This window comes from Nansenia antarctica, assembly GCF_963989245.1.
Source record: "Nansenia antarctica genome assembly, contig: SCAFFOLD_149, whole genome shotgun sequence".
Lineage (NCBI taxonomy): Eukaryota > Metazoa > Chordata > Actinopteri > Argentiniformes > Microstomatidae > Nansenia > Nansenia antarctica.
In genome coordinates, this window is record NW_027663050.1 from 115,454 (window position 1) to 139,127 (window position 23,674).

General features: G+C 44.6%; 1 protein-coding gene and 1 pseudogene across 2 annotated transcripts in view; one reads left to right on the top strand and one right to left on the bottom strand.

Moving 5' to 3' along the window:
- Window positions 1-952: 952 nt before the first annotated feature.
- On the top strand, window positions 953-3,986 carry LOC308175327 (thiamine transporter 1-like; the record flags this gene model as incomplete). The annotated part of the gene is made up of 7 exons (XM_080551008.1): window positions 953-1,099; window positions 1,402-1,665; window positions 1,886-2,081; window positions 2,247-2,513; window positions 2,942-3,134; window positions 3,221-3,362; window positions 3,834-3,986. 7 exons carry the CDS (start codon window positions 953-955, stop codon window positions 3,984-3,986), a joined length of 1,362 nt encoding a protein of 453 aa, XP_080407134.1.
- Window positions 3,987-4,433: 447 nt separating this feature from the next.
- The window catches only part of LOC308175328 (arf-GAP domain and FG repeat-containing protein 1-like), a 28,210-nt pseudogene continuing 8,969 nt past the window's right edge, over window positions 4,434-23,674 (bottom strand). The window contains exons 4-14 of the transcript in view: window positions 16,597-16,690; window positions 14,653-14,766; window positions 14,522-14,543; window positions 12,413-12,584; window positions 11,871-11,993; window positions 10,417-10,597; window positions 9,823-9,902; window positions 8,724-8,819; window positions 6,299-6,537; window positions 6,148-6,238; window positions 4,434-4,514 (exon numbers count right to left, since the gene is read on the bottom strand). The product of the transcript in view is annotated as an arf-GAP domain and FG repeat-containing protein 1-like (transcript). The remainder of the gene's footprint in view (window positions 4,515-6,147; window positions 6,239-6,298; window positions 6,538-8,723; window positions 8,820-9,822; window positions 9,903-10,416; window positions 10,598-11,870; window positions 11,994-12,412; window positions 12,585-14,521; window positions 14,544-14,652; window positions 14,767-16,596; window positions 16,691-23,674) is intronic.

Sequence of the window (23,674 nt, forward strand, 5' to 3'; positions counted from 1 at the left end):
TTCCCGTAATCAAATTGTGCTCAATTACGTCTGCGATTAGGGAGAGGTTATTGTGGGAGCCAATTAATGGAGGAGGCGTAATGTTCAACAGAGCTCTCCCAATATTAACTCTAAAATAAAACGTCATGAAGGTACGCTTTAGGACATGTACTTGTACTGTTAATTCATGATAAATATGTTTAAATATTTTGCTAACATATCAGCCCAATAGAGCTCTCAGGTCTTTTGCTAGAATATCAGCCCAGTAGAGCTCTCAGGTCTTCTGACGCTGGTTTTCTCTGTGTACCACATGTACAAAAGAAGAGGTTTGGTGAGGCTGCATTCTCATTTTATGCACCCAGATTGTGTCTTCACTGCCAGTTTACATTAGGGATGCAACCTCAGCACATACTGTATGTTCAAGTCAAGACTAAAAACCCATCTTTTTAATATTGCCTTTAAATGACTAAATAATTAAATTATGATTATATAATGATTGGAGCACTTTGAGCTGCAACGTTTGCAGGAAACGTGCTATACAAATAAAAAGTTGTTATTATTATTATTATTATTATTATTATTATTATTAGGCCTATTATTATAAAGATAACGTTTTTTTCCACACGCAGGCTTTCTTAGGCATTGTTCTGTCCAACTACTGTTGAAATCCATTTGATATTTATGACTGATTTATGACTGATAGCATAGCATGCCGCATGTTAAAGATTAAATGGGTACGCCTCCCTCTGCCTCACGTTGTATTCACCGCATATCTCAGTCTGAGCAGGAATGTGGGCCATCAGTGGTGCACTTTGAGCAGGTCGCTGACTGACTGACTGACTGAGCTAACCGATTACATAAACACAACTTAAGACGACTCCCATACAATGACTAGGTAGAGGCAGGACTAATGATAGTGCATGGAGGACCAAACCTGGTCAGGTAAACCAGTAGCCTTGTGTGACACGTGGAGATGGAAACTGTGAAGCGATGGAAGGCAGGATGGGGCTATCCCACAGGTGTGCTCTGCACCTACGGGTTCTTCAGTACTGTGAAACCTCTGGAACCCTTCCTGTTCACATACCTGACGGGGCCAGACAAGAACCTGACAGTGGAACAGGTAATAATAATAACAACAATTCATTGTATTTATATAACACTTTTCCGGGGCTCAAAGACACTGAACAGGTACAGTAACAACTTCAGCGCAGTCTCTCTTTTAAGAGCAGTTTCAGACCGTGTTTAAATATGCCACTTTATGCAATCCTTATCCATTTGATCTCTCAATCAAGTGTGTGAGGTTAAAGGTTAAAGGTTAAAGGTTAAAGACAGACACGGTTTTACAAGCTTATGATGTATTAAAAATATGAGAAACCCACTCTGGGTTCCAGTCTTTTGACTTAAGTGACCTTTGAACTCCAGGTGACCAATGAAATCTTCCCTGTGTGGACTTACTCTTACCTGGCCGTGCTGGTCCCTGTGTTTCTGCTCACCGATTGGCTCCGCTACAAGCCGGTAGTGGTGTTCCAGTGTACCAACCTCACAGTGACGACAGCCATGTTGCTGTGGGTCCAGGGTGTGGCAGCCATGCAGGCCATGCAGTTCTTCTACGGCGTGGTGACAGCCAGCGAGGTGGCCTACTTCTCCTACGTCTACAGCGTGGTGGACGTGGAACACTACCGCAAGGTAATTACCGAAAAATGACGGTTGAGAGAGGACGCTGGCGTTGCTTGTTCGCGGCTTCTCCACCCGAAATCTAGGTGTAATTGCAGTATACAGAGTAGATTGTCCTACAAAGACACTTAGATTTAGTTTTCAGTTTGTAAAGCGTCTTTGAGTGTCTAGAAAAGCGCTATAAGTCTAATGTATTATTATTATTATTATTATTATTATTATTATTATTAAGGCCACGTCTTACTGCCGCAGCGTGCAGCTGCTGGGCTACACCGTGGGCTCCGTGTCGGGACAGCTGCTGGTCAGCTTCAGCCTCATGTCCTACCACAACATCCTGGTCCTGACCCTGGTGTTGACCTCCATCGCTCTGGTGACTTCCTGCTTCCTGCCTATGCCGCAGAGGAGCATGTTCTTCCACCGCGGTCCGGGTGACGATAGAGAGGGGAAGCGTACGACTGGAACTATCGAGAGAAACACTAAAATGGACCCGCATGAGCAGCTAGCGTTGCCAGGAGGAGGGGACGTGATTGAGGGTCCTGGGGGGCCAGTAAGGGCAGGAGGAGGGGACGTTATTGAGGGTCCTGGGGGGCCAGGAAGGGCAGGAGGAGGGGACGTGATTGGCGGTCCTGGGGGGCCAGTAAGGGCAGGAGGCTGCTGTCGGGCTCTCCTCCAGCTGTGGCGAGACTTCCTCCAGTGCTATTCCACCAAGCAGCTGGTGTACTGGTCGGTGTGGTGGGCGCTGGCCACCTGCGGGTACAACCAGACAGTCAACTACGTCCAGGTGCTGTGGGAACACGTGGAGCCCTCCCACAACTTCACAGTCTACAACGGAGGGGTGGAGGCTGTGTCCAATCTGTTTGGTGAGTATAGCTCCCGTAGACATCTTTAGACTTCAAACAAACCCAGTAAACAAAGAGTCCAAAAGACGTCCTCAGGGAAGCCGGAATGTGGGCTCAGATGACGTCTTTCTTTTCTGGACGTCCTAGAAAGACGTAATCTGGACGTCCTAGAAAGATGTCACCTGGACGTCCTAAAAAGACGTCAACTGGACGTCGTAGAAAGACGTCATCTGGACCCACATTCCGGCTTCCCTGGAGGACGTCTTTTGGGACTCTTTGTTTACTGGGGAAAACCACACAATAACAAAAAACTATCAAACCATAAAGCAAGTTTGTGAAAATATACTGAGGAAAATACATTACAGAACGTTGTTATTTATCCAAAATAACACGAGATAAAGAATCATAAAGAGTTGATCAGTTCAGATAAACGTAAGTGTTCCCTAAAGGTGCGGTGACGGCCTACGGCATAGGCTTCACGCAGGTGGACTGGGCCCAGTGGGGGGAGGTGGCTCTGGGGTCCTTCTCTGGGCTGGGGGCCGCCGCACTCTTCCTCATGACCTTCACCAGCAGCATCTGGGTGTGCTACGCCGGTTACATCGTCTTCAAGTGCTTCTACATGCTGCTTATTACCATAGCCATGTGAGTTTTTCTCCAAGACATACCAGGAAAACAAATGCCAACTTCTTAAAAAGGTCACCGTTCGCCAGCTTCTGTCTTTACCATAGGTTCCAAATCGCTGCTGACCTGTCGATGGAGAGATACGCACTGATCTTTGGATCGAACAACTTCGGTGCTTTGGTCCTTCAGACGATCCTCACGTTAGTGGTGGTGGACAGCAGAGGTCTGGGCCTGGACATCATACCACAGGTGAGTCTGTTGTTCAGGGACAAACGCAGAAGTCCCTTCTTTGCTTTTAAGCTAAACATTTCCAAGAGCGAAAACAAAACACGGCGCAGCAGCTTTCAGTCACACTGCCGCATGCTCCTGGTAGAAACCCCCTGAAGAAATCGAACAGGCCCAAACCCTTAAAATAGTTAAATCTAACCTAAAAACCTTCATGTTTTGCAAGAGTTATGATTAAACACAAACACTTCTATCAATGTCTTTTTTCCATTAACTATTGTCTTATTAAATGTTTTATCTATTTACTTCTTATATTTGCTTTTATTCATTGTCATTTTTATTTTCTTACTATGCTCCTGTTGCTGTATTTTTAAATAATGTATGTAAAGCACTTTGAATTGCCCCTGTTGTACGAAATGTGCCATACAAATAAACTTGCCTTGCCTTAAAAAGTACAGAAATGTATTCAGACCCCAGTCTCCATTTCTCTTGCAGTTCACCATATACGGAAGCTACTTCACGGCTATCAGTGTCATTTTCTTTCTGAAGGGTGTGTTCACTATTCTGAGAGCCCGGCAAAGCCACAAAGACTCTTTCCCTATAGAAGAGCGCCCCCCAGAGGACACTTGCCTTGAACACAGACTCTGACCAGAGGAAACCCGAGCACTGGCAGCCTGAATACATTTCAGAACGACAGGTCAGTTTGTCCCAGTGTTCGCCTTGTCAATAGTATAGCAGCTAGCTTCAAATTATTTAGACAGCGACATTTTTCAAATTGATAGAAATCTTTCATTTATACAACATGTTTCAATATATAGAGATGTACAGCAATACAAATAAACATTTTTTTCGTTCGATATTTCGTTAAAATTAATTTTAATATATATATACACATTAACTTAAATTTCAGTAACACCCAACAAAAGTGGTCTTCAGTCTATAGTCATGGTCCTGATTCACAGAGATTCTGAGAAAGTTCTTAGAAGTACTTCTATATTGCGCTAAAAAGTATTACCCAAGGAGGATTTGAAAAAATAAATTTGACCAACATTGGATTGTTTTTCTCAGAACGTTGCCAGGTAGGACTTATTCTTACTACAGTAGGAAGCGTTGTGAATACAGCCCCTGGTTGACACCTGGACCCCACACCAGGTGACTACAGCCCCTGGTTCCCACCTGGACCCCACACCAGGTGAAAGCACAGATGAGAGAGCACTGCCTCTTGATGACTTGTTGAATGGGCAGCAGAAGAGAGATTCCCCCCCCCCCCCCGCCCCTTTAGTCTCTTAAAAACAGAATACGTTGTCCTCTCGTCCTCTTTTTCTTTTCTGTAAAAATACTCTTTCCGATGCCGTACTGCACAAACTGCTTTTGGTTCTTTTACAGATACAGTAAACTCACAGTAGACCCCCAAGTTACCAGGTTACAGCTCTGCCTTAACAAACGCCGTGTGATAAAGATACAAATACTGATATGCACAAAGAGCTTCTATGTACATAACTGCAGCATGATGGATGGGATATTTGCAATAAATTAAGTATGGGTCCAGTTTAAATATACATGTGGTGTCTGTTGAGGCCAGGACAGTTCATGGGTTAAATTGAGGACTTCATCAGGAGATCACCTCTTCCTCTTCCTCGGCACACCGCTACCGTGTGTTGTTTTGTTGCCGTAGACATTGTCACTGTTGCTTCATTGTTGTTTTTGTAGTTGTTGTTGTTCTTCTTCAATAAAAATACAACTTTTAGAAACGTTTTGGGTTTTAAAGCTATTTGTGAAACAAAACAACGAGACGTGAGTGTGCTGGTCGACACCCTCCTGTTGGTGCGGTCTGGTAGCGGCGCTATAAGAAGGGGTTGGTGGAGGATCCTCCTGCTGGAAACTGTGCGCCAGGAGCTCCCTGAGAGACAGACAGAGAGGAAGAGAGAGAGAGAGACAGAGAGAGAGAGAGAGAGACAGACAGAGAGAGAGCGAGAGACAGATAGAGAGGAAGAGAGAGAGAGAGAGACAGATAGAGAGGAAGAGAGAGAGACAGATAGAGAGGAAGAGAGAGAGAGACAGATAGAGAGGAAGAGAGAGAGAGACAGATAGAGAGGAAGAGAGAGACAGAGAGAGAGAGAGAGAGAGAGAGACAGATAGAGAGGAAGAGAGAGAGAGACAGATAGAGTGGAAGAGAGAGAGACAGATAGAGAGGAAGAGAGACAGAGAGAGAGAGACAGATAGAGAGGAAGAGAGAGACAGACAGATAGAGAGGAAGAGAGAGAGAGAGAGAGAGACAGATAGAGAGGAAGAGAGAGACAGAGAGAGAGAGAGAGACAGATAGAGAGGAAGAGGGAGACAGACAGATAGAGAGGAAGAGAGAGAGACAGACCGAAAGAGAGGAAGAGAGAGAGAGACAAACCGTGAGCAAGGGAATAAAGACAAGTCTTGACATTACAGTCCCCTCCATACGTATTGACAAGAGGAAGCCATTTTGTCTTCTTGTAGCTCTGTACTCCACTCAACTGTTTGGATTTGATCTATAAGTCAATGTTTTGAGTTTTTTTTTTTTTTCAGATTGGGAATTTTAAAACCCCCCAAACATCCTCCCCCTGTATTCTCTGGTCATGCTCTGCCAGGCCTGTACTATCTTCAGTTATTGTCAGTTTTGGAAAAGAGAACTAACATCAGGAAATTAAATGCATGTTCAATTGGCTTTACATCTGAAATCTGACTGACTTGGCCAGTGAAGAACTTTCAGCTTTTTGGCCCTGAAAAGAAGAAGACTGCACTTTGAAGTTTCAAACACCAAACAAACGGTTCCACTCACTAAGAAAGGGTTGCTGGAGACCCCGGGTCCGACCATGGCCTGGCCTAAGGGGGTGACCATGGGCTTGGGCTGGCCGAAGGCTGAGAACCCCCTGCCTGGAGGAGAGGAGACACACATGAATTAAGATTGACACACACACCCACACACCCACCCACCGTTGTGCTGCTGGGGGTAGGCAGGCGGCGGGGGGTAGGGGCCCAACACACACAACCAACACACACACACACACACACCCACCATTGTGCGTCTGGGGGTAGGCGGGCGGGGGGGGGTAGGGCCCCTGGCCAGGGAAGGGCTGCTGGAAGGTTCCAGAGAAGCTGGTCGGGAGGTTGTAGGCGGCCGCGTTCCCAAACCCAGACGGCATGCTCAGAGACCCGGTCCCAAACGAGGCTGACACAGGAGGAGAGGACTGTTACACACACACCTCCCCTCACACACACCTCACACACACACCTCTCCTGATATAAAGATGATCATAATGATTACACGGCCGTATGAGTCATTTACAACACTAGCTCCTGACCTCACTGGTTCATTTACAACACTAGCTCCTGACCTCACTGAGTCATTTACAACACTAGCTCCTGACCTCACTGAGTCATTTACAACACTAGCTCCTGACCTCACTGAGTCATTTACAACACTAGCTCCTGACCTCACTGGAGGTGGTGACATATTACGTCTTCATCTAGGATGTTCTGCTAACCGGTATGAGCAGCAATGAGTAGTGTTTCTACTGACCAGCAGGGGGCAGGATGGGGCAAAGCCACCCTCACCAAAGCGAGGGAAAAAGAAAGATGGCGACTGAGGCATAATCACCCCTGCCGACCCTCACAGAAGCAGCGCAAGGGTCAAAGTTCAGAGCACACTGCACATGCACTGGGAGGGAAAGAGATGTAGAGGCCCCAGGTGAACTCTAGGAAGCACTTCCACATCAAGCAAGGGAGGGAGAGGAGGAGGGGTGTGGCTAGAGGAGGAGGAGGAGGAGGGAGAAGGAAGAGGGGGACCTACCAAAGTGAGCTGCAGGGTATCATCAGTCCCTCGCTCTCAAACACCCCCCCCCCCCCCCCCCCCACCAATCAGACAGAGCCATCGTCAGGCCCTCAGCTCTCAAACACACCCACGCACCCAGGCTTTTAAAAAAACAGCTTAAGACTGTCTTGTATAGACAGGCTTTTGGATAGCCCCAAAAGCCTGTCTTTCTGTGTCCTGTTGATGTTGTTGTACACCTGTTGTCTGTTTTCACTTGTTTGCCTATTTTAACCTGCTATGACTTTCGCTCTTTTATTATGTTTTATCGTGTTTCTTCTTTATTTTTCTTTATATGTTCTCTATATGTAAAGCACTTTGTGACCCCTGGGAAAGGTGCTATACAAATACATTTTACTTACTTACTTAGGTACTTACTTACTTACTTACTTACTTACTTACTTACTTACTTACACCCCCCACCCCCCCACCCCCCCACACCCAAGCCGGCCGCTCTGACAGTTCATCTTAATCTCACTCAGCCACATGTTCAGCGATTTACTCTGTTGGACTGAAATAATGCTGGACTATGTTCTCTATGTTCACAAACCAGTAAATAATTATGTTAGGTACATACAAGACACTGAACTCCAAATTGCTCCCAGTGAGCGGGCCGGCGCCTTGCATGGTAGCTTGCCGCCATTGGTGTGTGAATGTGTGTGTGAATGGGTGAATGAGAGGCGCTATATAAGTATATATATATATCTATATAAGTCAGTCCATTTACATATACAAAGCCAGGGTTCAGAAGACCTCCTCAGGGATCTCAGCTGAGTGGTGAGGTGCAGGTATCTGCTAAATAAGGACCTGGTTGTATCTCTGACGCCCCTCAGAACACAAACACTGCCCGTCCTCTCTTTCTTTTTTTTTAGCTTCTAAGAAAAGTGTTCACATACTCATGGTGCCTCTGTAAAGACGGGGGTATTTTGCATAGTGTTACAACATATTCAGTCAAAATGGCCACTGACCATTGATAGAACAGCTAACTAGAACAGCCGTGCCTTTTCTTTCTTTTTTAAGTAATTTTTTCTGAGTGGGGCAGTACCACTCATATTTTTCCTTTTTAATGACAGATATAGTAGAGATTATGACAGGAAGGATGGGTGAGAGAGAGAGAGAAGGGATGACATGCAGGATATGTCCGCGGCAGGAATCGAACCGGGAGCCCTGCGGTACATGGTCAGCGCTTAATCCACTACGCCACCTAAGCGCCCCAGCCATGCCTTTTCTACCTACTATAAGAGCTGCCACAGGGGTCAACCATGACCATTACACACAACGACCACTAGTTGGCGCCGTCTTGTAAATTAGCCTGCCTCCTACACAGAAAAAACTAGCAAAATAGCTTCATCCTAGCTTATCCTGATCCTGTGATTTAGTCAGGATACTGGGTGGTAGAACGCACATATCTAGGAAAAGTCATGAAAGGAGGGTCCTGAAATTTGATTGAGTGCGAAGATATAAAACATTTTTTTGACTCACATGGTCAAATGAGCGCTCATGGCTGTTCTAGTGTTAAATAAACCCACCCTGCTCCCCCTCCCTACCTGCTGCAGCCACGGCCGCGGCTCTGCCGTTGTTCTGGAAGGGGTTAGTGGGGGCGGGCGCTGGGGCCGCTGCTACAAAGGGGTTTGTTGACGGAGCTGCAGAGAAAAAGAAGAAGAAGAAGAAGACATCAAATATTTCCCCTTCAGTAAAGACGAGAATAACGAAAATAACTTGTTCCATCGTCTAATTCTTGGTTGAAGGACTCAGGGTGTGTTCTCACTAGAACATTTGCTTCACTTGGAAATAGAGCTGAGGGGAAAATTCGCTTCCCTTTTTGCGTCGTTTGGAGCTGTGAGAACGCGCATTCGAAGTCGCTCCCTGAGCAAACAACCGACGGATGCTCCGTTGGAAAGGGTGGTTTCGCTCCGGTTGGAAACGACGAGTCGAGGCTGTCCATAGGGAAACAACAGCGCATGCGTGTTGATCTGGATAAGAGCGGGACGAACGGGCAATTTTCGATTTTTCTGACCAATCAACTACCACGTCTGTTGCTTCGATTGCATATGTTACTTCGTTTACATAAAGGGCTGTGAGAACGCAAATCAGAGAAATAATTTATGCAACAATGTTGCAAACTCATCCACTTGCTCCGGGTCCTGATTCAGACTTTCATGTGAGAACATGACCTTAATGTCCTTTTTATGTCTAGAGAAGATGAAGTATAATATAAGGGGCGGCTCTAATAAGTTAAAAAAAACGTGGGATCCTATTCTCTCTTTTGGTAATTCATTCCTTCTTTAGGGTGATTAGATAGTCTTATTACTTATTTTACAAAGCACACAGTACGCTACTATTTGTATTTATATATTCATTTGACACTGGTTGGTAATAACACAATGATAAACGATTGTCTTTCTTGATGTGTGAATGTTCATTCAGCCCTATGCGCAACACAGTCATTTCTTTGTTTTGTTTTGAGTCCTCTCTTTTACTGTTTTTTCTTAGGTTCCTCCTTTTTATACTGTACTGTCCTTTTTGTTTTTGTTTTGTATTGTTCTAAAAATGTCAAATCGGGTGAACAGTTTGTTTATTTGGTATTGGTAACCCAATAAAGATACTTGTGACTTCCTTTTTAGCTTCATCTCAGAGTTCACTCACCTCCGAAACCCTGGGGCATGCTGGGTATGCACTGCTGTGGCTGGGCTGACGACACGCCCGTCACTGCCCCGAACATACCCCTGTCACACAACACAACACAACACAACACAGGGGTTAGTGTATGACCACAGCCCCAAACACCCCCCTGTCACACAACACAACACAACACAACACAGGGGTTAGTGTATTACCCCAGCCCCAAACACCCCCCTGTCACACAACACAACACAACACAGGGGTTAGTGAATGACCCCAGCCCCAAACAACCCCCTGTCACACAACACAACACAACACAACACAACACAACACAACACAACACAGGGATCAGTAGATGACCACCGATACTTAAGAAACATTGAACAAAGGAGGTGAGAGACTGGGTATTTTAAAAAGATGAGTGAGCTTCAGGAAAAAGACACGACAATCAACAAGTAAATAGTTGAGTACTTAGCTAATTACTTTAGTTAGTATGTGGAAAAATAACTCATTTCAAGTTATGGGAGGAGTGATAGGAAAAGGTAGACAGAAGTAGAAAGGAACAAAAAGTAAGTAAGTCAGAGAGTACAGAGGAGAGGCGTGGTTTGGGTCTCTCACACTTGTGACGTGCTGCAGGTGTTGTATACGCTGGTGGGGGGGCCGGAGGAGCCGAAGACGTTGTCCAGCTCTGCTAGCGCGGCGTAGCGGTCCCCTCCTAGCAGAGCTGGCTGGCTCTTGGAAAGGACTCCTCCTCCTGATGATGCAGCTGCTAAACTGAACCCTGCTGGAGCGCCCCCTCCTGGACACACACAACACACATCCTTCAGTTTTGCGGCAGCAATCGATTGGACCACCTTACAGAACACACTCAAACTGATATCACTCACCATTTTCAGAAATACATTTCAGCAGGTCATACACAACACTAGGACACCTGCAGCATCTTCAGAGTACAGTACAGTACCATCGTTCATCAGGAACAGCTTCACCTCCTGCACAGAATCCCTATGAACTAAGGATCAATGTGAGCGCATATGAATGAAGTGACTTGGCTAATCTGCAATATGAACTGTCTGTCTGTCTCAGGGTAGGATGAGGAGCCTTGTCTATCTGTCTGTCTGTCTGTCTGTCTGCGCAGATGTAACTGAATATTCCTGAAAAAGGGTCATATGCCGATTAAGGTGTTTTACATGTCACAATATTCCGATTCAAACAGGCCTATGCCAGGGGTCTTAATCTGAATATTCCCTATGCCAGGGGTCTTAATCGGAATATTTCCGAATCTGAATATGGCCTTAATCCAATTTGGTACGTGTTTACATGACTCTTCCCAATCGGAATATTGAGCAATATGCCGCTTAATACAGGAATATGGTGTGCATGTTAACGCAGTCGATGACACAGTAGGCAACAGAAACAATGGGGAGAGAGAGAAACAATAGATCCTCTCTCTCTCTCGCCGTTTCTCCTGCCCTGAAGGCAGCCTGGCAGAGCTTCTCATCCCTTTTCATTGAGCGGACGACAAGTAACTAACCCTACTCATCCATATGGAGAGATTCATCTGATCTCAGACTCAAATGATTTCCAATACTAATGTTTCCACGATTAGGATTCCACCCATGTATAGCGCGATAATAATGTGCTTGTAGGTGACAAGAATATTTAATAATAATATCAGTAATTCAGGCCCCCGGTTCTTAAGTGATAAAGTGTGTGTGTTTTGTGTGTGTGTGTGTGTGTGTGTGTGTGTGTGTTTGTGTGTGTGTGTGTGTGTGTGCCAGCCAATTAAATATAGATCATAGACCAACGTGGACAAATAATGCATGGAAAGTGCACATAATAATGGCTGTGAGTGAGAAGTGTGCGAGTGTTGCGAGAGACAGAGAGAGGGAGAGACAGACAGAGAGAGGGAGAGACAGACAGAGAGAGAGAGAGAGAAACAGAGAGAGGGAGAGAGAGACAGAGAGAGACAGAGAGAGACAGAGAGAGGGAGAGAGAGACAGAGAGAGACAGAGAGAGACAGAGAGAGGGAGAGAGAGACACGCAACACAGGTGAACAGAGGATGATCTACCTGTGTGAGATGGCTGGAAGGGAGTCTGGGGCGCGGAGCAGGGGAAAGCACCAGGTGGACCTGACCTCTCAAACGCGTCAAAGTTTGCAAAGTCTGAGTTTGGAGCGTTTGTGTTTTGAGCAGCTGGAGGTCAGGGGTCAGGAGGGTCAAACACATAAACCAAAAAGGAAACAATGGGTGAGATGAGTCATGATCACACACAACAAAAGGAATGAGAGATCGTACTGAACACACAGAGACATGGACTGGAGGGCATGGAGCTAACGACAATAATATACATGATGATGGTAATGATGATAACATACATGATGATGATGATGATGATGATGATGATGGTAATGACAATAATATACATGATGATGATGATGATGGTAATGACAATAACATACATGATAATGCGTGTGTGCGTGTGTGGCAACGCTTTACGATCATCACTGATTTCCATAAAGGAAGATGAAACTGTTCTCATATTTAAGAGTTGGGTGGGTGGTCCTGACCATGGTCCATTTCAGGGACCAGTGGCGCTGTGCGCAAGTCCTTACCTGGGTGGCTGTTGAAATGTGCAAAGTTTGCAAAGTTGGGTGCAGAGCCTGCAGCAGTCTGAGAGGGCGGGGCAGCGAAGATGTCACCGCCCAGGTCGCTGAGGAGGTCAAACTTCTTCTCCTGAAACTGCTGGCTCATCTGGAGGGCCTGGGCACGCCCCATCACCGGAGACTGAGAGAGAGAGAACAGTGTTACACCCTGCCAACACCCAGCCAACACCCTGCCAACACCCTGCCAACACCCTGCCAACACCCTGCCAACACCATGCCAACATTTAAACAGGCCCTCAAAACCCACCTCTTCAAGCTCGCCTTCACCAGTTAACCCTCTCCCCCTCTCCCTTTCCCATGTGTCCCCAGCACTACCTTAATTAGGCCCCTATACTTTCTTTTATTTTTTTTTGGTTTACTTTTATTTTTTACTACTTTTCAGTTTGTAAAGCGTCTTTGAGTGTCTAGAAAAGCGCTATATAAGTCTAATGTATTATTATTATAATAGCAATATCACACGAGAGGGAGTGTGTTATACTGAATATCAGCACGACTGTGATTCGGTCGTAGGTACGAGGCCGCCAGGCCGAGTACCGATTAATATTATTAATATTAATACAATTAATATTATTTCCGTTTTGTTCATAAATCTGAATGTTTCCATGGCTAAAACCCAATATTGCAATTGTAAAGCACCTACAGGCCAGAATCCCTATCCGTTTGTATTGAGGAGGCCAGGCCTATAGTACAGTGGACAGTATAGTACAGTGGATAGTGTACATAGCCTTTATTTATGTAAACCAGCTCCTTCCCTTCTTGTGATTTTTTTTGTAAAGTTTTTTTTTTTTTTTTCCTTTCCTAACACCAGGGGAGCCACCCCTCCTATATTTCGTTGTTTGGTACCTGTACTGTAGCAATGACAATAAAGACCATTCATTCATTCATTCATTCATTCATTCATTCATTCATTCATTCCTGTCGGAAAGTCCAGGCCTCCTGTCGGAAAGTGGTTTCTCAAGTCAATGTAACACAATTTTTCTCATGGCAATATTTGATTGGCCAAATCACTGAAAATGGGTGGGCACAGGAGGCCTTGCCTCATCATGCATTGAGTCCAGGGCTGAAAGATTGACATTTTGTTCGTCCAATCAGATGAACGCCAGTCACTTCAGTGCAGGACACGCTAGAACACCCATGGCTATTATCCCTGAAAATAATAGCTCATTTGGCCAAATACTTTTGCTTAAAATGACCTCGGAAGTCGGCGAGATTCTGGCGCGATTTATACATCGAATAGGTAGACAACATTTAGGATTTATTGAACAGTTTTATTTTTAATATTAATAATTAATAATTGTATGTAGTATGTTGTGGTGAATGTTGTGAGCCTGAGCAGAAGGGACAATAGCTGCTGCAGGCGGACCATGACCCATTGTGCAGGTAACTTATTACATATGTTGTTTGAGTTCTATGTTTTGGTGCATTTTGTAAGAGTCCACTCGTGGCGTTGCTAGCATTCGCGAGCTAGGGCATGGCTAGTCAGTAACTTCATGTTGCATTCCACGTGTAGTACCTTTTTCCGCCACACGCGTTTATGAGTGCTGTTCTGCAGGATAAATATAAAAAATGGATGAAGTATTGTTCTGAATTGTATATTGTGTGTCTGATTGACATAGTGTTTGAGTGCTTTTGACATGTCATTGATTGTATGTAGTATGTTGTGGTGAATGTTGTGAGCCTGAGCAGAAGGGACAATAGCTGCTGCAGGCGGAACAGAGATTCATGCCAATTGTTTTGTTTATTTGATGACCCATTGTGCAGGCAATAAAAGCTGCTTCATCCACCATCCTGAGAGTGTCCCAATCCCTTCAGTACCGCCAAACACAAATTAATAATTTTTAACAAAGACAGAACAGGGAACATTCCACCGCGAGTGAATCGAGCAAGCGGAAAAAAATTTGGCCTCCTCAATTCTGGAAGTCACCAGCCTCCACTGGTGCACATAATGAACAGTCACTTATACAAAGTATGGTGACAGTAAACATGCCGGATTTAGCTGTGAGCTAATTTGCATCCGTAGTCTACATGTGAGTGTTGTAGTGATGCAAAGTGTCTCGCTTGAGGGTTGGACTGCAGTGAGCTGTTAAAGTATTCTCAGGAAAAGAGAGGGAGGGAGAGAACATTACAGAAGCTATTACTGGACAAGCATGGATAATTCTTATTCCAGTCACCTGAGTGCAGTCACTTACCATCTCTTCTTCTCGTATTTCTCTTGAAGGAACTCTTTCACTTTGTGGTTCTTTAAAGTCGGGTATAGAGGCGGTTCTATCGTCGTACAGTCCCAGCCATATCTGTTTGCACACCTATAAGAGACAGGGGGGGGGGGGGGGGGGACGACAAAGGAATAAGAGACAGGTCAATTTGATGATGTCATTCAACTTCCCTACCCCTAACCATCTCCCCTAACCCTGCCACCCCCCCCCCCCCCCCCCTGGACATTGCTGTGTTAATTGTTCCCTGTGCCTGTTCGTTAACTCTGTGTTCTATGTGCTCATGTTATCTGTTGCTTGTTGTTTCTGTGTTTTCAGTTTTCCCCATATTGTCAGCGTCTTTGAGCCCCGGAAAAGTATAAACACAATGAATTATTATTATTATTAACTTTAAAGTGAAACAAACAAAACATGAAAGACTTCAACACCTAGAGGCCAGGAGAGCATTAGAATGTGGCACTTTCTGGAACATTACAGGGTTTCTTTGGACTTCTGAGATTGGGAGCAGCTACACCTCAGTGCTAAAAAGACATATGGGAAACACAGACACTGAACTGTCTCTTCAACCACTAATGCCTTCATGGCCGACATGAATACACCCAACAAAAAGTGCAGTATCATCAAGGATTAACACTAGTATACTCCAAGTTATTGCTGGTAAGCGGTGTATGAAATACAGCAAACATACAGTAGAAATGCAGCAGACATGCAGCAGAGATGCAGTAGAACTGCAGTGCCCTCTGACACACACAAACCAAACAGCATCAACAAACCCCTTGGATTTGTACCACATAGATTTCTAGTTGCACATTAACTGACATTCAAAATACAACTTGGCAGATTCAAGTGTGTGTGTGTGTGTGTGTGTGTGTGTGTATATATATATGTGTGTGTGTGTGTGTGTGTGTGTGTGTGTGTGTGTGTGTGTGTGTGTGTGTGTGTGTGTATATATGTGTGTGTGTGTGTGTGTGTGTGTGCCAGAGAGAACTAAATAAATAACATTCCCATGTGAAAGGCATGAGAGCTGGAACGGTTAGCTCATCTCTGCCTCATGGCACCACACCATTCTCAGCAAACACATGAATCCTTTAAAGGATTAAGAAAACCTAGGAATGCTAAAGAAAGGGACAAGGTGAGGCTGTGCATGGGCATATAGGATAGTTTAGAACAGTACTGATAGCATAGGCATATAGGATAGTTTAGAACACAGTACTGATAGCATAGGCATATAGGATAGTTTAGAACAGTACTGATAGCATGGGCATATAGGATAGTTTAGAACAGTACTGATAGCATGGGCATATAGGATAGTTTAGAACAGTACTGATAGCATGGGCATATAGGATAGTTTAGAACAGTACTGATAGCATAGGCATATAGGATAGTTTAGAACAGTACTGATAGCATGGGCATATAGGATAGTTTAGAACAGTACTGATAGCATAGGCATATAGGATAGTTTAGAACACAGTACTGATAGCATAGGCATATAGGATAGTTTAGAACAGTACTGATAGCATAGGCATATAGGATAGTTTAGAACAGTACTGATAGCATGGGCATATAGGATAGTTTAGAACAGTACTGATAGCATAGGCATATAGGATAGTTTAGAACACAGTACTGATAGCATAGGCATATAGGATAGTTTAGAACAGTACTGATAGCATAGGCATATAGGATAGTTTAGAACAGTACTGATAGCATAGGCATATAGGATAGTTTAGAACAGTACTGATAGCATAGGCATATAGGATAGTTTAGAACAGTACTGATAGCATAGGCATATAGGATAGTTTAGAACTAAGAATGTGTCAAGGCAAGGATTCAGCACTCCTTGGACTGACAAGAAGGTATGTGTGAAAAGGGTGAACAGAGACCAGGCAGGTCCATCTAGAGAGGTGGGAGTGTGGCTATGCCTACCTCATTTCCATGTTTCTGTAGGAATTCGATTTCCTGTAGCGTGAAGGTTGTCATGGAGATGGACTTCACTCTGTGGGGTGGGTTGAGCCCTCGCCTGGCACCCCCCAAGAGAGATAAAGGGGTTAACTCAATTAGAAACACACAACACATACGGTCGGTACATTCAGGCAGTTCTTTTGTCACAACCATGCACCCCCCCCCCCCCCCCCCCCCCGCCCAACATTCCCAGAGGGACATAAGGCTTGAACTGAAACTGTCTGTCTTTCAACATGTGATAACCTACCATTATGTTCCTATTAAAATGCCCAAAAGTTGCTGTGTTGAACTTTTTACTGCCAGCGAATGAAATGGATACATGGTGTACAGGTTTTTGCCCTTGCTTGCTTGCTTTGTGCCGGTGGTCCTGGCCTCCCCTGGGGGACCGCTGGGTACTGGTAAGCAAACTGGCTAGTAGTCGCTCTATTGGTAGAGGGCTGCAAGGGAATTTTTCCTGGCTACATAGTATACAGGTTTTTTACTTTTGCCTGCTCGCGGCTCTGTCAGTAGTGATTGATTGATTGACTGATTGACTGAACATTTTCATTGTGTGAAGCGCATTGAGTTGCATCTTGTAAGAAATGCGCTATACAAATAAAATTTGATTTGATTTGATTTAGGAGAGCTAGCCAACTCTGTCCACCTACAGTAGCTAAAATATAATATACAACTGTACAACAAAGGATCATATTTTCAAATAAAGAAACTACTAAAAGGTAATTTACGCTCTGTTTCAGAGCTAAGCCCATTTCTAATAGACAATACATATTTGAGAAATATTATCTCAAAAACTATCAGAAGTCAGTGACACACTATCCTCCCTAGACAAAATAGACCAATGATTTTGACACAGACCAAGATAAAATTAGACAAATATTCACCAACATTCGCAGAATATTACACAATGCAAAACATTTTAATCGGATTCAATAGACTCTACACAGATTCCATTATACAAATAGAAGGCTGTTTTGAAAAGGGACTTGAATCGCCTTGAATTGTCTATGTGTCCACTTTGCCTAGCAGACACCCACGGTGTCTCATGCGTTCTGGCTGTGTCCGATTATCGAGAACTACTTTTAAAAAGCTCCCAGGTGATCCAAGATCTACACCAAACGCAACATCTGATGCCACTCAACAAAATCCTTCAGCACAACCTTTGTATGGATTCTGATAGTAACAGAGATGGACCTGTATTGAAAAACAAAATTGGTGACATATGAGACATTTCTACCATTGTCCCCTCCGGGGGGTGTGGCCTCCTTGGAGTGGACAGCACTTATATAGCGCCTTTATCCAAAGCGCTTTACAACGGCCTCTCATTCACCCATTCACACACACACATTCACACACCAATGGCGGCCAAGCTACCATGCAAGGCTCCGGCCCGCTCACTGGGAGCAATTTTGGGGTTCAGTGTCTTGCCCAAGGACACCTCGACATGTGGCCAGCCGGGGCTCGAACCGCCGATCTGCCAACCTTGCGATGATTAGATGCCGGCTCTACCTCCTGAACCACAGCCGCCCCAGTGACGCTGTACTGTATCAGAGAAGATCCAGATATCCAACTTTCTTTTCAGACTGGGACACGTGCTGAGTAATGTGTCACCACAGCAGATCTAGGACAAGGACAGCAGAGTGTCACCAGGACTCCAAAGAGGAGGAGGAGGAGAGGAGGAGAGGAGGAGAGGAGGAGGAGGAGGAGAGGAGGAGAGGAGCGAGAGAGCAAGCAGCGAGCAGTTCTACTCCTGGTTAATGAACCCAGGTTCCCCCGCCCACTGCAAGACTAGGAGAGCTCACTGAGCTTATAGAAATAAAAACCCCACGATAAGTATTAGATCTGGGAGTCGATATGTTCAAGCAAGGCTACGTCATCATGTGTCGGTTAGGCTCTGTGTCTGCAAAATAACCCTGCTTGCACTAGCGCAACGGGTGTTCGACTACGAAAGTCTGAAAGTGTATTCTTTCGAGTGTGTGGGGGTTCTCTTGCGGTGTGTGAGCGATGTGTGTATGTGTGTGTGTGTGTGTGTGTGTTAGGAGGACTGTTTCCTGCCTCGATTTCCGCCCTTTCTGTGCAGGGCTCTGCTCCCCTGGGGTTGGGCAACAGCTTTTTCACAGACACAGGCAGAAACCTCTCATACTCATTCACATCCATCTCATACTATCATCCATGGCCTGTTCACGCCAACCCCCCCCTGATGTTGAAGGGAGTCCACATTCAGCTCACTTCAAATCAGTTAGAAGAATAACTATACATGCCATCGATTGGCATGCACAAACTTAAGGCCTAAGTTTACCAGACACATGATTATATCAGTGCAGCTATATCAACCAGGCTGTTTGGCTACACACACACACACACACACACACACACACACACACACACACACACACACACACACACACACACACACACTGACACACTGACACACTGACACACTGACACACTGACACACTGACACACACACACACACACACACACACACGCACACAACACCTGGAAGCTCAATAGAAAAATTAGTCTCTAGAACAGCGGTCTGGAACCTATGGCTCGCGAGCCATATATGGCTCTTCCGGTGACGGCATATGGCTCCCAGACAATTGGGTTGAAAAGTTTTTAAAAAAAAATAATAATAAATAAAAAAAATTGAACAAAATAATTTCAGTTTGGAACTGATTTTAAAATACTTGTGATATTGCGTAATAATACTGTGTCATTTTAAAGTAAACAGAAATTAGAAGTTAATTTGAAGTTAAATTTCACGGGACTCTTCACGGGACCCATGACCCGTGACCCGTGGGTCGGGTCGGGAACCAATGTCTCGCGAGAGTGTCAGAGGTCGTTGTAAAGGTGAATAAATAAAAAACAATTTTGATCAGATAGTGAACTAGCTTATACGCTTCAACCCTTGTAACGAGAAAGATGGCAAAAAGAAAAAAAGACGATGATTACCGTGCATTCCAGGCTGCGTGGACCGAGGAATTTGCATTTGTGGAGATCGCAGGATCTGCGGTATGTCTAATATGCAATGATAAAATTGCATCGATGAAACGGTCAAATATAAAGCGGCACTTCGATACGCATCATGCTTCATTTGCATCGAAATATCCAGCTTTAGCCATGATGACTTCAGTCCTAAACAGCTCACACACAGTGTGTGCGATTGCAAAGCCCGAAATAAGCAGCACCACAGTAATAACGTGGAACATTTCTGATGGGGGCAAAGCGAACAAGGGGACAGCCAGGGTCATCTCAGAGTTAGACTGGGAGCAGCGTGACATATCAGGAAGGACAGGATCTATGATAATAACTTAATCATAAACAAGGGAGGTACGCACACTTCCCCTTTCCTGCAATAATAAACCATTATCCTCTAATGGAAAACGACAGGTTGACCTCTCTAAGGCATTGAAGGGAAGGGAAATGGAAATTAAGCCTGTAACTCGACAGCGTTGTTGGATTCATCAGGACGAGCCTGAGCACTCTGAGCAAAGAGTCAACAGGAGTGCAAAGCGCACATGAACGTCTGTTCAGACTCCAGAGAGAGTGAGAGTTTGCTAAGAGCTCTGTATTGCACTAAATGGACTGCACTTATATAGACTGGCTTATAGAGATATACTTATATAGCGTCCTTTATCTAAAGCACTTTACGACGGCCTCTCATTCACCCATTCACACACACATTCACACACCAATGGCAAGGTAGGCAAGCTACCATGCAAGGCGCTGGCCCGCTCACTGGGAGCAATTTGGAGTTCAGTGTCTTGCCCGAGGACACTTTGACATGTGGCCAGCCGGGGCTCGAACCGCCGATCTGCCGATCTTGCGATCATTAGAGGTAGATCATCTATCTCCTGCGCCACAGCCGCCCAAGAGCTCTGTGTTGCACAAACTAGATATGAAAACAGCAGGTAGGGCCTACATGGTCTTTATATATACAGTATATAGATCAAACCTCACAATCAACTAACTAGGTCTACGCAACTGGATACCTCACACCATCTACAACACACTATAGTACTGCATAAGACTAAGACTCATAAGATACTACAACACACTATAGTACTGCATGAGACTAAGATACTTAAGACACTTAAGAGGGGAATGTAGCATAATCCTGAGCCTGAATCAGTGTGATTATAAAGAGCTTAGCATGATTACTCCATATAGCCTAGGCCAGGCCTATTCAATTAGCGGCCCGGGGGCCGCATGCGGCCCAGACGTGACCCCCGATTGGCCCAGCCATAAAAGCAGAGAAAAACGTATTTCGCAAGTGTTCAGAAATTCATGCAGAAATGTCTACTATAGTAGCCTACAGAACGTGAATATAACACTCTAAACAAACTAAGCGGGGAGCTTAAAATAACAATGGACAACGTGATGGCTACAATTACTTTTATTCGCTCCACTTCGAGCCTCCAACATCGCTTATTCCGCAAGCTGCTGTCAGAAATGTCTGCTCAGCACCACGATCTGCTTTTGCATAACGACGTCAGGTGGCTGTCCAAAGGCAAGGCACTGGAGCGTTTCTGTGATCTCAGAGAGGAGATTACAACTTTCCTCCGCAGCAGCAAGCAAACGAAGGCAGAAACACACTTGAATCGCATACTGGACGACAACTTCATGGCTGATGTCTGCTTTCTGAGCGACATATTCAAACAACACCTGAATGACCTAAATGTGGGGCTACAAGGCAGAGACAAAACTGTGATTTATCTTGTGGAACAGACGCGCGCGTTTCAAATCAAACTGGACCTTTTCGCGGCCGACTTCTGCACCGGCAGAATGCTGCATTTTCCTACACTCCGCAAATGCGTCTCATCCCCGGCACACATCACAGATGTGATGACTGATTTCATTGCGAGGTTGAAAGAGAACTTTGCTGGTCGACTGGATGGACTTGGGCGATGGGCTTTGCCAGAGACCCGTTCAATAGAAGGGGACTTATCCACCAGAGGAAAGGGAGTGGTGCCTTCCATCGACGAGGGGAAATTCATACTCGAACTTGTTGACATGCAGTCATCCGTAACCATGGCACAGGAGCTTCGCACTAATTGACCTGCGAAGTTTTGGAGTGATGTCAACGTGCACCAGTTCCCTAACGTTAAGAAAGTAGCAATCCATGTGCTCAGTATGTTTGGATCAACATACACCTGTGAATCAAGCTTTTCACACATGAACACAATAAAAAGCAGCTCTCGTTGTTCCCTGACTGACAGTACTCTTCACCAATGCCTTCGGATTGCATTGACATCTTATGAGCCAAATGTCACTGCTCTTGTTCAGAATAAAACATGTCACTTCTCACACTAAGAAAGTCAGCAGGGTAAGATTAGATTAGATTAAATTTTATTGTTTAACTGTAATTGTAACTTGTTAAATTGTGCACTCAAGGCGTTGATGGTTATTTTCATTCAGTTAAAAGCACTTTGTGATGTGCCTGGGTCAGCTATGACCAAATTTATATTTTACAAAAGGACATTTTTTTATTGGTATACTACTGTACACTTTTTTATGCACTTTGAGATGACTTTTGACGTGCCTGTGTCAGATGTTACCTCATTTAAAAGGAAAACTATAAATAAACTGCTTGTATTTCATTAGGCCTACATTCATTTGTGTTGGTTTGAAATGTGTCATTACCTGGTGCCTAGGCTACTGGCCGCTGAAAATGTCTGGCCCAGCAACATTTCTTGGTTTTCAAATCTGGCCCAACTGAATTTGTAATTGAATACCCCTGGCCTAGGCCTAGCAATACACTGCAGACAAGCTGAGATGATGGGGGTGCATGAATGGCTTTAAATGGCCACAAGGGGAACAAAACCAACAAGCTCCTCAGCAGGATAGGGTGAACACCAGGGTTTCCGTTAACCGGTAATTACCGGTCTTTGTCCGATAAAATCTGTTGAAGTCCGACATTTTTAAACCTCTTCGGTCATAATGTCCGGTGAAAATAATTCCCTTTAAGCACAATTTGAATACAATTTGCTAAAATTAATTTGTCACATATTCTGATTCCTTCTACATTAAAAAAGACGAATATATAGGCTATATGTTTTCTTTTATTATTAATGTGTAGACTAGCCTACGCGATGACAAACAGCGGCAGGGTTGCCAGATGGGATTGACAATTTACAGCCTAACTAGTCCGCTAAATAACCGCTAAACCCAGTAGCCCATTCGGCGGTAACCCCCCCCCATCTGGCAACCCTGTCTCTCAACGGCGCGAGTAGTTTAGTCAGTTAATTTAGTTTGATCTAGTCTAAATAAAACCACTGCAGTGACAGCAGTCAAGGTTATTGTTCTGCGTGTTTTGGATGTGCTAGAGCACAGTGAATGACCACCGAGGGCCGTGAGATGCGGCTAGTAAAGGACGCTAGCGGCCATCTCAACCCCGTTCATTGATTGAGCCTGCCGTGCCCGTTCCAGCCCTGAGTCGGGTGATTCAGAGTATAACATCCCCACCATTAGATTAGGATTGATTAGATTAGGTTGACAACACCACACTACATTTGAGTTTAGGGATATCAATGTTATATATTTGTGTATGTTTTATCTTTATGTATTAAATGTTATAATTGTTCCACATTTGAGACCTGTCTTCCCCCCACTCAGTTATTCAGTCGGTGTCCATCATTTTAGTTCAATTTAGTCTATCTATAGTGTTAGAGTTTAATTTGTGCCACTAAATTGAAATAGTCCACGGGTGTGTATCCCCCCGATACATCCTCCTCATTCTCATACTCCCGAGTCCGAGTAAGTATGATTTGACAGGCAGCTAGACTTAATGCCTTCCCAATCAGCGAGACTTGGTTATAGAAATTACGTTGTTTTATTGATAAAAAGGGTATAACTGGAAAGAGAATATAGAAAACTTACATTACTGTCGTGAAACTATTTAACACACTTCAGTTAACGTAAAGTGGAGTCCGTTCATTGATCGATGCAGTCTGTTCAGTTCCCAGTGTGGCGCGCGTTCAGCGCTGGACATATGGCATAGCGCGCATGCGAATCATGAAAGCCTATATATTATTATATTTAT